Source organism: Ovis aries, chromosome 12 (genome assembly GCF_016772045.2).
Source record: "Ovis aries strain OAR_USU_Benz2616 breed Rambouillet chromosome 12, ARS-UI_Ramb_v3.0, whole genome shotgun sequence".
NCBI lineage: Eukaryota > Metazoa > Chordata > Mammalia > Artiodactyla > Bovidae > Ovis > Ovis aries.
In genome coordinates, this window is record NC_056065.1 from 76,526,711 (window position 1) to 76,539,990 (window position 13,280).

General features: G+C 41.4%; 1 protein-coding gene across 13 annotated transcripts in view; it reads left to right on the forward strand.

Moving 5' to 3' along the window:
- The window catches only part of NEK7 (NIMA related kinase 7), a 136,478-nt gene that overhangs the window by 45,418 nt on the left and 77,780 nt on the right, over window positions 1–13,280 (forward strand). For all 13 annotated transcript variants that reach the window (XM_027975997.3, XM_027975998.3, XM_060396775.1 and 10 more), the window contains exon 2: window positions 8,416–8,500. In XM_027975997.3, the coding sequence (XP_027831798.1) occupies window positions 8,444–8,500 (57 nt within the window). In that variant the 5' untranslated portion in view covers window positions 8,416–8,443. The remainder of the gene's footprint in view (window positions 1–8,415; window positions 8,501–13,280) is intronic.

Here is a 13,280-nt window from a genome sequence, read left to right on the forward strand (position 1 = left end):
CTCAGGGCTTTGTATTTTACACATTTATTAAAATATGGGAACTAGGAAAGGTATTGTTTTCACTTAGGGAATGGTGCTGTAAGTGTTTCACTGTTTAAATTAAGATGGCCATATCATACTGTGTCCCTGAGGGCTGTATTATTTATTATTTATTATATATATAGTATTTTGATTTTTAACAATTTTCTTACCAGGGTCATGTGAATTACGAAATTTCAGTTCACTGGCAGACACAACTGCATAAAAATAGTTTGTCACTCAGCTTTTATATCTTGAGATTCAGATTCCTAATTTTGTAGTTTTCTTTTCTGCAAAATATGTGACTACACACAAGAATATGGGAAGATTGTTTTACTTTAATGTGTACTGAGGTTGTGGATCTACATGAAAATATTTGTAGTATTTAAACATCTACTTATGATAGAAACTCTCAACAAAGTTGGTATAGAGGAAATACACCTCAACATAATAAAAGCCGTAATGACAGCCCGAAGCTTCCTTCATACTCAGTGATGAGAAGCTGAAAGCTTTTCCTCTGAGATCAGGGGTAAGATAATGCCCACTCTACCCACTCTACCCACTTCTATTTAGCACAATATTGGAAATGCTAGGCACTGCCATCAGACCCAGGAAAAGAAATACAAGCACCCAGACTGGAAGGGAAGAAGCAATAGGTTACATGATATTGTATATAAAAAACCCTAAAATTCTCCACCCCAAAATTGTTAGAACTAATAAATGAATTCAGTAAGGTTGCGGGATACAAGATTAATATCCAGAAGTCTATTGCATTTCTGTACACTAATAATGAAACTATCTTTAGAAAGAGAAATCATGAAAATCCATGTACAACACCATCAAAAAGAACAAAATACTTAGGAATAAATTTAAGCAGATGAGAGACCTATACTTTGAAAAGTATAAAATATTGATGAAAAAAAATGGAAGATGATACAAATAGATGGGAAGATATACCATATTCATGAGTTGGAAGAATTAATATTGTTAAAATGTCCATACTACCCAAAGCAATATACAGATCTAATTCAATTCCTATTCAAAATACCCATGACACTTTTCACAGAATTAGAACAAATAATTTTAAAATTAGTGTGGAACCACAACAAAAAATGGGATAAATAAAACAGACATTAATGCTGTTAAAACAAGATTTGGTATTATTACTACACTACCTAAAGTTGGCTTCCCTGGTTGATCAGACTGCAAAGAATCTGCCTGCCAATGCAGGAGACCCAGCTTTGATCCTTGGGTCTGGAAGATCCCCCTGGAGAAGGGAATGGCAACCTACTCCAGTATACTTGCCTGGCGAATCCCATGGACAGAGAAGCCTGGCAAGCTACAGTCCATGAGGTTACACAGAGTTGGACATGACTGAGTGACTAACACAGAAGACCCCCAAATAACCAAAGCATTCCTGAGAAAAAAGCACAAAGCTGGAAGTATCATGCTGTCTGATTTCAGACTATGCTATAAAGTTACAGTAATCAAAACAGTATGGAACTGGGACAGAAATATACACAACAGTCAGTGGACTAGAGCAGGAAGCCCAGAGATAAAGCCGTACTTATGTGGTCAGCTAATGTATACAAAGGGGACGAGAATGTACAGTAAGGGAGGGACAGTCTCTTTTAACATATGGTGTTGCAGACACTGGTCAGCTATATGTAAATGAATGATATTAGAAAATTTTCTTATACAATATGCAAAAATAAAATAGATTAAAGACCTCAATGTAAGGGCTGAAACCGTAAAAGTCTTAGAAGGAAGCAGAGGCAGTGTGTTCTTTGACACTGATCTTAGCAATATAGTTTTTGATCTATCTCCTCCAGTGAGAGAAACAAAAGCAAAAAGAAATAAATGGACCCTAAACAAATTTAAAAGCTTTGGCACAGAGAATGAAATCAAAATGAAAAGAGCCTACTGAATGGGAGAAAATATTTGCAAATGACATGTCTGATAAGGGGTTAATCTCCAAAAATATATAAAGAACTCATACAACTCAGTATAAATTTTAAAAATGAGCAAAAGACCTGAACAGAGTGATGATGTGAAAGGTAAGTGGGCTGGGGGAGGTCTGGTCCTACTTTGGAGAGGATTTTTAGCATAGAGACAGCGAGCACAGAGGCCCTGAAGCCAGGGAGGACGCCAGCAGTTTCAGGGACAGAAGAGGGGTTTGTGTTGATGGAAGGGAGTTAGTGAGAGAGATTGGGATGACCTGCTGTGGGAGAGGTGGCTGGAGATGATTTACAGGGAGGGCCCTGCAGTATTTGGCAGGTAGTTGGGACTTTAACCCAAGAGCAATGGGAGCATCATGAGTTGATTTGTGTTTTTCAAATATCACTGCGAAGAGAATAGTGGAGAAAGAGAGGCCACTTCATAGGATATGAAGGTAATCCCTGGCAGAGATACAGAGATACCTTGTAGGGTTGTATTAGTGGCGCTAGAGGAGCATGGAAAATTTTCAGATTTGTCTTAGAAATAGAGCAAATGGTACTTCCTGATGTGTTGGAGTGGGGAGCAAAGAGATGATGGAAAGGGAACAGTCAGGATGAATTCTAGGTTTTTGACTAGACCAGAGCTTCGGAAAGTGTGGTCTGTCCACTTTGGCGGACCGTGGGGGTTTGGAATTGGGTGGGGTCCTTGAGGTTCATTCTTGTGGTCTGCACGAAGGATTTTTGTAATACTAAGACATTATTTGATACAGAGAGCTGACTCATTGGAAAAGACTGGGAAAGGTTGAGGGCAGGTGGAGAAGGGGCTGACAGAGGATGGGATGTTGGATGGCATCAGTGAATCAATGGACATGAGTTGAGGAAACTCTGGGAGATAGTGAAGGACAGGGAAGCCTGGCATGCTGCAGTCCATGGGGTCGCAAAGAGTTGGACACGACTTAGCGACTAAACAACAAACAAGTTTGTAAAAGCACGGATGCCTTAGCTTAAACTGGTGCAGCAGTACCAAACTACTAGTCCTTGTCTTATCTACCTGTATAAAATTGTAATAAAAAAGACGAGTTTCCTTTTAACCTGTATTTGATGAAGCAGTTAGAGAGTATTATTTTTGATCACATTTCGACCTTCGAGCACAAGTCCTTTAATCTGCGTGGTGCAGCGGGAGGGCGACATGAAGCCCCGTGGCAGCAGATGGAGTTGCGTCGAGGACGTGCATCTCTGCAGTTGTTGGACTGGCCAGCTCAGGTTTTCACCAGACACTGTTTTCACTTGAAACAAAAACAGACACTCAAACTTGGGACTTCTGTAGACATTTTCCTGTCATTTAAGGGAAAACAAGTGATACTATTTGTTCCTCATGGTGAAATTTGAACTTCTAAAGTGAAGGTTGGAATTTTGGAAAAATTATATCCATCACTCTGACCTTGACATCTTCCTGGTACTTGAAGATTTCTGATGAGATGAGTGGTGACACTGTTGAGTGTGTTTATGAATGCTGTATAATGAGATGGTCAGCATTCAGTGGATCTGTGTAACTCAAGGAGCTAAAGTTTTCCAGGTGACATGCACGGATGTTGTAAGATCATGCATGAATAGAGGATCTATTTAGACGGCAAGAGAGCCCGTTAGACTTTCACATCAGAGTACAAAAGTTCATTGATAAGTTTTGAGAGTCCATGTTGCAGTTAACCTTTACAAATCTGCCACTTGTCAAGTTTGATGTAGTGTTAAAGAAGAATATCCACAGTGGGTATGAAAAAACAGCTCTGTTTTCCGGCTGTATATCTGTGTAAGACCAGATTTTTAAAAATACACCTCAGCCAAAACAATACATCTCAACAACTTGAATGTAGAAGCTGCTTCTTTTCTGAAGATAGACATTAAAGAGATTAACAAAATGTAAAACAGTGCTTCTCTTCTGGCTAATATTTGCAAAGATAGCTATTTTTCATAAAAATATGTTATAGTCATGTAATAATTTGTTACTGTTATTTGTAAATGAATTAGTATGTATTTTAAACTTTTCTCCATTTTGATTTCTAATATGAGAAATAGGGATATTTATGACCCATGTGAGCAAAGAGTGGGGTCTTTGGGGTTCTCAGATAAAGAGGTCCTGAGATGCAGAAATTTGAGAGGTTTGGGCTGGATCAGCTGAGTAGGTGGTGATAATGTAAGGAGAGAAAGATGATTAAAGAACTTAGCAACTTTTTTTTTTTTTTTTAGAAATGGCAGATGGAATCTTCTGTTCAAAAACTGTGAAGATACTAGGTGGTCATTTGGATATTGGTGTTTGTGGTTCAGAACTCAGAACAGATGAGATAAATTTCAGAGTAATCATAGATGTAATGATTTCAGAGTAATCAAGTCATGGGACAGGAAAGGATGACCTGAAAGAATGTAGGTTTAAAAAAAAAAAAACAGGAAGATTCACATCATATAGCACTTGGACATACATGTTAGACTGGAAAAAGAACTCAGAAAAAGGAGTGATTATATGAGAGTCCATGGGGCACAGAACATTTCCAGAAAATGAGATAGTTGTGTTGAATGCTGGTTGAGGTCAAGTCAGAGGACCTTGGTGAGGGCCCTTATCATCTCCTGTCTGGATTGTTACTATCGCTTCTTGACACGTCTGTCTTGTGGTTGTGAGCCCCTCTCTGTCATACGGCAGGAAAGATTGTATTTCAGAAAGGGCACTTCCCTCTCTTAGCTGCTTGAAACAGAGCATTAGCTCTCTGATAGCAGTTGAATAAAGGGGGTATCATAAAAGTTAGCCTGAGTTCCCCCAGCTATCTCTCACCACTTGCCAATTTTCATTTTACTTACATGATGTTGTGCTCTGCTTTTGGATATTTTGATGTGTGTTTTCCTTTCCCCAGACTTCCTGTCTTCCTTGCCTCATCTAACCTGTGTGAGTGTTTCCTCCTTATTTAAAACCCAGTTCAAGAAGCATCTTCTTTGGGCAGCCTTTTTTGATGGAAGACTGGTTGCCAGATTTGTTGAATTGGATCGTAATTTTACTCACCATTGATTTTAGACTTATTAAAGTGTAGCAGTTATTACCTGATGTTTGGATAGCGATTCATTCATTCATTTATTCAGTAAATATTTGCTCAGCGCTCATTGTGTGTCAAGCATTGGCCTAAGCACTGTGAGCAGAGCTGTGGACAGCAAACACAGGTCCCTGCAGCATGGAACTCACAACTAGAAGACCGGATGTGTGTTTCACATTTATACATTGAGTGTCTTTATTTATGACGGGGTTACCTGGAAGATAATATGTAAGCATATATGGCCTTTGAAAATATGATAATATTAGATCAGCATGTAAACACTGCTATTTTCTTTTTCAACAGAAGCAGTTAGAATCGAGTGACACCTGGATCCATGTTAGATATTATGCAAAGAAAATTTTTTTGCTCCTTGTTCATTGTATTACCAGGTTTATGTGCAGTATGAGAATTTCACTCAGGCTTTCCTTTACTAAGCAGGGGCTGTTTGTCTGGGATGGTGTGGGAGTTGATTTCCCAGTGATGCAGACTGCTAGTCACTTCTAAGATTTCTTCGAATTTTATGTTTCTTTTTTTGTGTTTTATTTATTTTTTTCATTTTGCCTTCTTTTCTTCATAATTTTATTTGCTTAGGCATTGCACACATCAGGAGGTATGATGAAACCCACTTTGTTATAATCTAGCTCATTTCTCATAGCATCTTCTTACAGTTAGGCAAGCTGTGGACTATTAAAATATGCTGCACAAGGAAAGTGTTTTGTGACTAAATAAGTTAAATGCAAATGAAGTTTTTTGTTTGTTTCCTTTTTTAGCTGCTGGCCTGCTTGGATCCTTTAGTGTGCTAGTATTCACTATGATCCTCTAAGAGAGCTTCATATAGCAAGTAGTATTTCACAGAGGTTTTGGACCAGGAGGCCTTTTTTTTTCCCATGGATTGTCTCATGTAAATTGTATGGGGCACTAGATGTGAAATACTGGTTTTAATGATATAGATTTATTTTTTAAATTTCAAAAGTCTTTATTCTGATGTCACCTTGCTTTAAAAAATGAAAATATCTTGATGTTCTGACATGTGCAATTTTGAGCAATAATCTGTCCTGCATTAGAATAATAGCAATAAGTTGTAAGACACCATCTTGGATGTGTAGTTGGCCTGTAATAGTTTTTCTTTTCCTAAGCTGGAGATACTGTTTAATTTATATTACCTTTTGCAAAAGTGTCCTTGTTGCTTATACACATTTTAAATAATCAGTGTAGCCTTAATGTGTAGCCTTAAATAATTGTTTCTTGATTGTTTAGTGATTCAGATTTCACACTAAAAGGTATTCTAATTCATTACCAGGATTCTAATTCTCCTTCCCTCTTCTTCCTCCTTGAATCAAACACTATATAAACTTGAATCCAACAATACATAAATAGGATTCTATATCATGGCTAAATAGGGGTTCATCCCAGAAATATTGGCTGAACAGTTGCCAAAATAAATGTTCAAAATTCAAAATAAATGAGCCACCAAAATTCAGCATTTAAAAAAAGTGTTTAATCAGTTCAGACACAGAAGAATTTGACAGAAACCTAACATCTATTCTTTATAAAATCTTCCAGCAAAGTGAAAACAGAAGGGCACTATCTCATCCTGATAAATTAGGGCATTTATAAAATGCCCATCTTACATTATACTTAATGGTAGATGACTGAATGCCTTCGTCCTCAGATAGGAACAAGAAAAGGATGTCTTTGATTCTGTTCATTGTACTGGCAGTTCTAGCCATTGCAATGAGACAAGAATCTACAAAAAAAAAAAATCTACTTGGAACCATTAAGTGAGCTTAGCAGGTTTGTAAGATAAAGGGTCAATATACAGAAATCAGTTGTATTTCTGTACACTATCAGAAAGTTGAAATAAAAACACTTATAGTATCAAGGTATACTTAGGAAATAGCCTGAAAAAAAATATGGGAAAGACCAGTTTGTTAAGTGAAAACCATTCTTGAAAGAAATTAAACCTATTAACAAGATATCCTATGTTTATGGGTTTGAAGACCCAGTGTTATTAAAATGAAAGATCTCTCCAGATTGATCTATAGAGTTCTTGTAATCCTAATCAAAATCCCAGTAGGTTTTTTTTTTTTTTTAAGTAGAAACAAATAGGCTGGTTCTAAACTTTATATTAAAATCAGAAATATGATTAGGCATATATCTAGACTTTATAATAAAACTACACCAGACATGAGTCTAGTATATATATGTGCAGTCATTTGATATATGTTGAGGCTGGTATAGTGTAGTGAGACATGGGAAGATAAAGGATAATCTTTGCAGTAAATTGAAGTCAGTTGGATAGCCATGTGGAAAAATAAGCTGAATATTGACTTCACCTTACATTGTACAGAACTTTAACTCCAGGCCAATTGCAGATAGGAATATGAAAGAGCAATAAAGCTTATGTTGGAAGATAATGTGTGTGAATATACAATAGGAAAATTATTCTTAAATATTTAAGCATTTTGTATACAAAAGCATTAACGGTAGTAAAGAAAAAGATTGGTTAATTAGAACTGTTAAATTTCAAAAGTTAACAAGTTAATTAAAAGATGCCATTGGGAAGGTTTTTAAAAGACAAGTCACGGGATGGGAAAAATATTTGCAATACAAATGCCCCATGTCTAGAACCTTTTCACAGGTTTTTAAAGGGTATAATGAAGTGAAAATGTGTTTTAGTTTCTCTATCTGTTGATCCTAATGGACCCTAGTTTTTTAACCCACAGATTTTAGTTATAAAATTACAGTTATGAAGAGCCTAAAGATTCTTGGTGTTGTGTAGAATCAGAAGTGGACCCAGGTGTTTGCTGTGTTGCATTTCTAGCTCAGTTCTTCAGCCTTGTGCAGGACTTGGCGTATGGTCTTCAGCTTGTGTTTAGTGAATTAATGGATGGACGCCTTATAATCGCAAGGAAGGTCTGCATAAGTCCTCATAGGAGGACTGGGTTTCTAAACGTAGGCCTGGAAATCACAGGAAGCAGTTCAGTTGGACCTGAAGAGCGCAAGTGCTAACGTCTGTGGAGTGGGAGATGAGGTGCGATTTGGGAATCTGAAGCATTGCTCATGACTGCAGGAATCTTTCCATGGTGATTGTCTTCTCCTGTTGGGGAGGGAGTGGGGGAACCTCTGTGATCTGTAAAACAATGGAGAAGAGAGGACTTCATCGCATAAAACAGGATTTTCTAAGCAGGAAATGCTGCTTTTGAGAAAATGAGTTGAGACAATGACTGTTTGTGTTAGCCAAACAGTGCTTGGATTTAGCAAATGGCAGGTGAGAGTAGGGAATGTCTTAATGGCCATTTTTGAAGCATTGGGCTCATCTCAAGTGTGGATTGTGTTATGGTAATGATTGCATTATTTAAAGTTTGACTCAACATTTTTTGCAGAGTTCAGAAGTTCCTGTCGCTTCAGACAATGGATGAGCAATCACAAGGAATGCAAGGGCCACCTGTTCCTCAGTTCCAGCCGCAGGTAACTTGTTCTGATAAAGGCTGCCTTGAGACTGTGTGTGTGTGTCTATGTGTGCATGAGCACGCGCGCTCACAAGTGGATACAGGTACAGTGAGAAAGGAAGCAGAACCTGTACAGTTCCTTTAGGGATAAGGTGCTGAACATGCTGATTATGAGTTTCCAAGCTTAAATCAGAATTGTTTCCAATATAAAATACTGTTTTAGAATATTTAGTTCTCATGGACATATATTTGAAAACAAAAAATGGAGGCAGCTGTAGCTTTGACTTGAATGAGCTGCTGGTTTGGGAGCTCCTGTTGGGCTCGGGGAGGAGCGGAGGCGAGGCGGTGCCTGTGTTCAGCCTGTCTCCACCTCAGCCTGGGGTCCCGCATTGCCCACAGTGCCGTCTTCACTGTGGCTGTTCTCGTCCTCTCTGACCAGCAGTGTGTTTCTCCCGTTACGTATTAGCGCGTTCTTTTGTACCATAGGGTGAAGCTAAAGGAAGGTTTCGGCAGAAGGTGTACACACACTATTGAAATGAATTACTTACTGTGCTGATTGCCTGTGGACGCTCGCGCTGAAGCCCCAGCATGTGATGACGTGTCTGAAATCACGTTCACGCCTGCACAGCTGTCGTTCATAAATTCCGTGTTTCTCAGTTCGGTGTTGGAGGCCTTGTACAGTGCCCCAGGTTTACTCCGCTAGCCTTGCTCCAGCTCTGCTTGGCAGTCATTCTAGAAACGAAGAATCCATAGGTGTTCTTTCGTGGTGTTTTTGGTGTTGGTATGAGGGTGAAGGTGGCCTCACAGAGTGAGTTTGGAAGTGTTCCTTCCTCTGCAGATTTTTGGAATAGTTTCAGGTGTTAACTCATCTCCAAATATTTGGTAGAGTTTGCTTGTGAGGTCACCTGGTCCTGGACTTCTGATCGTAGGAAGTTTTAAAATTGCAGATTCAGTTTCAGTACTTTGCGATTGGTCTTTTACAGATGTGCTTTGCAGTGAGTGAGATGAGTTTGGGAAGCTTGGGTTTGCACAGCTGCTTCCTCAGAGAGGTGTGCACTGTGAATTTCCAGGCAGGGTTAGTGTTTTCCAAACTTATTTGACTGTGGACTGTTTTGTAAGCGCATCTATTGGCTTCTCAGAATCCGTGTCTGAGGCACAGCCCAGGAAATACTGCCGTCTTTTCTGTGAAGAATCGATGCTTTTGAACTGTGGTGTTGGAGAAGATTCTTGAGAGTCCTTTGGACTGCAAGGAGATCCAACCAGTACATCCTAAAGGAGATCAGCCCTGGGTGTTCATGGGAAGGACTGATGCTGAAGCTGAAACTCCAATACTGTGGCTACCTGATACGAAGAGCTGACTCATTTGAAAAGACCCTGATTCTGGGAAAGATTGAGGGCAGGAGGAGAAGGGGACAACAAAGGATGAGATGGCTGGATGGCATCACCGACTCAATGGACATGAGTTTGGGTGAACTCTGGGAGTTGGTGATGGACAGGGAGGCCTGGCGTGCTGTGGTCCATGGGGTCACAGAGAGTCAGACCCGCCTGAGCGCCTGAGCTGAACTCTCTGCCTGTGTGACTACTCATCTTGCCTGACCCCTCTTCTCCCTCTCCAGAGTTTGACATCTGCCCACCCTTCAAGGACTGTCTAAAATGCTGTCTCCACTGTGAAGCTTTTTCTGATTTTGTGAATGTCATACTTTTTCTTGGAGCCCTGATGATGCACCCTTGGTAACATCTCTTCTGGTGTTTCTGAGCCCTGTCACTTCACATGGACATGAAACCTCATCTTTCCCATCGGGTTAGGATAGGAAACCTCTCTCCACACCTTGAGGGTTTGTGCTTTGTCTTGCTCTCTCTGGGTGCACTGTGACGATACAGGTCCCTCATCGCTGGCAGGCAGGCGAGCGTGTGTCTGCTGGCCCTTTACCTAGTTGAATTTTATGGTGTTCCCTCTGTTACACTTGTTTGAATTCTCTGTACTGTATTCACAAAAGAGACCCTTAAGAGCTTTAGGAAGGCCAGCATTTTAAATTCAAGAGGATTGTTTTTTCAAATCTACCATCTGTAGTTTATATTACGGTCATAAAATGTCCAAGATCATGGTATGCAGTTTCTACTAGATGCAGCCGTATCTTCGTGCCAGTTTTACACACGCACACACAGATACACACGGATATTACTGTTTTGTATATTGTTTCTGTGCAGACGGTAAAAGCAGCGCTTCTGAAATTAGGCAGTTGTGTCATGATTTTGAAATTCTGTTTTGAACAGCTCCAAATTCCAAAGGAAAGGAAAAGGAGCACTTTGATTTTTGTTGCTGCTGACTCACCAGCCAGGAGTTGCGGTTTCCTGGGACCCACGGCTGCCACGCAGCACGAGTCTAAAGCTGTGTCCGTGGCTCTGTGTCTCTTTGACACGGTTCCCTTCATCCTGCCTCTGCCCCCCAGTGGGCAGAGGTACCCCCACTCTCCTGGGAAATAGGCCGGTGCCGCCCATGCAGGCGGGGGGTGGCAGGGGGACCCTTGTCTCTGCACCCAGACCGATGGTGGGAGATTACCTGACAAGAGTTCACGAGCATTACTGCTGATTAAGTCTTTGAAAAATGTGAACGCTCTCAGGAGCAGGGTTTTAAAAAGCTGGCAAAGGACAGCTTCTGCTCCGGGTTGACAGCCTCCTTTTGTTTTGTTCCACACCATTGGCCCGAACAACAGGGTGATGAGGCAGCATGCGGTTAGCTGAGCGGCTCCTTCTCTGTTGTGATCCTAACATGCCGTCTGCACAGAAACAGGGAACCGAGGTAGTCAGGTTTCTCAGTGTCAGGCACCCACTGCCTGTGTGACGACATGCGATGTACATTCTCCGTGTGTCTTTTTCTTGTTCTGAGATGAATACTCTAACCCTGCAGTGCGTACTGTGTGGCCTCATTTTTAGTGCCATATGAGTTCCTTTTTTTCCCATGCTCTAGGATGTGAGATTTATGTAGCTCTATTAATTTTTTTTGTTGTCATTATTGTCATTCACTGAACTCAGGGAATTTTTTTTTTCTGTCACCTTCCGTTTCCTTCCTGTTTTCCTTCTTTGACTCCTTCCACTAAAGTCTCAAAAGTACTGACAGGGCATTTTGACTAGAGTTGCACACTGTTACGCTCACGTTGCTTTTGGACTCTTGTTTTTGGAACAACAAATTTATTATAGCTTAATTAAAAAAAACCTGCAGACTGTATCATTGATGGTGACACAGAAATGGTAAGATATTTACATTTTAGTATGAGGCTGATTTTAAACGATGGAAGTCTGCAGCTAACATTTTGTGACTATTTTGATTTCTCGTCATTGAAGAGCACTCTGCTGCCTTCACTTTTTATCATAAAGTTAAATATGAAACAGTTATAATCAGAGCACAATTTTAAGAATTCCTGGGTGTGTCTAGAGGGTGGATTTATTTTAATTATGATCATCACCAGGACTTAGGTCATACTTACTGTTTGTAAACTTGAAGATGTTACTGTTTGTAACCCTTTGGCTCCCTGTGAAGGCGGGAAAGCATCCCAGGGGTACAGGTAGGAAGAGGGGCCTTCCTCATTCTGGTTGCTGGGAAGGTACAAGGGTCTTGTCTGGGACTAGCCAGAAAGCAGTGAGGTTGGCCGGCCGTCACTTTAAGCTTCCTGGCTGGAACAGACCTCTTTGCCCCAAGGCCGCTGTTTCCCAGCATCCTTTCCCCTGGAGGCTGCTGGTTCTCTGATGATATTAATGATAAACTGTGCACCATGAGAGTCCGGGGTCAGGGGCCACTTCTCCATCCACAGAGCCTCTTCCAGCCCATGACTTCTCCTTGTTTTTGGGGTGACGGGGGCAAGACCCGCTTCCTCGAGGCTCCGCCTCCCAAAGGAAGGGCGCTCACCTTCCTTGTTGCTGTTGTCTCCCAACCTCCTTTTGAGCCCTCACACTAGCTGGACGCTTGACTCCCAGCCCCCACCTTCCTTCTCAGCATCATCTGGCTTTTGTCCAGGACAGAAGCCCTGCTGCTGTGAGAGTTCTTCCAAGAGCACCCACCCTGCGCTGAACCCTGTGAACATGTGTTTCAGCTACAGTAAGTCCCCGACACATGAACGAGTTCTGTTCCAAGGATGTGTTCATAAGTCCAACAACGTTAGCTTGGGTACCCGGCTAACAGTCACCCATATAGTACTGCACTTCACTGGGTTCATAATACTTTCCAGGCCAATAATGTATAAACACCAAACACAGAAAGCAGAGGAAACGGTTTTAACCGGACAGTACAGTAGTGCAGCACAGCAGCTGGCATAGGGGCTGGCATCCAGTGGACAGGCGGGCGGAGTCACTGATGGAGGAAGGAGAGGGTTCTGCTGCCTCGAACTAGAGGCAGGGTCTCATCTTGGAAAGTTTGCAACTTGAAGTTCGTGTGTAGGGGCCTTGCTGCATTCCTGACACCAGCCGCAGGAGGCATTATCAGTGGCGCTTCACAAGCGAAGAGACCGAGGCTCAGACCGGTGATCTGACTCGCCCTTGGTCATTTAGCCAGTAAGCAGGGCGGCTGGGATTGAAGCCGGGTCTGCCTCCCGCTTTGGTTTCACAGAAGCAGCGTCTCACCTGTCTCTTGGCCAGTCTGATCTCAGTCGCTGTGACTCGATGCTTTCATAGTTCCCGCAAGCTCCTCCTTTCAGGGTGGCTTGCATTGCCTTCTGCCCAAGGCTGTCCTTTCGCCTGTGACTGTTAGCACCGTCCCTCTCGCTCTGCAGGCAGGTTAGTCACATGTTTCATATGCGGGCCGTTTC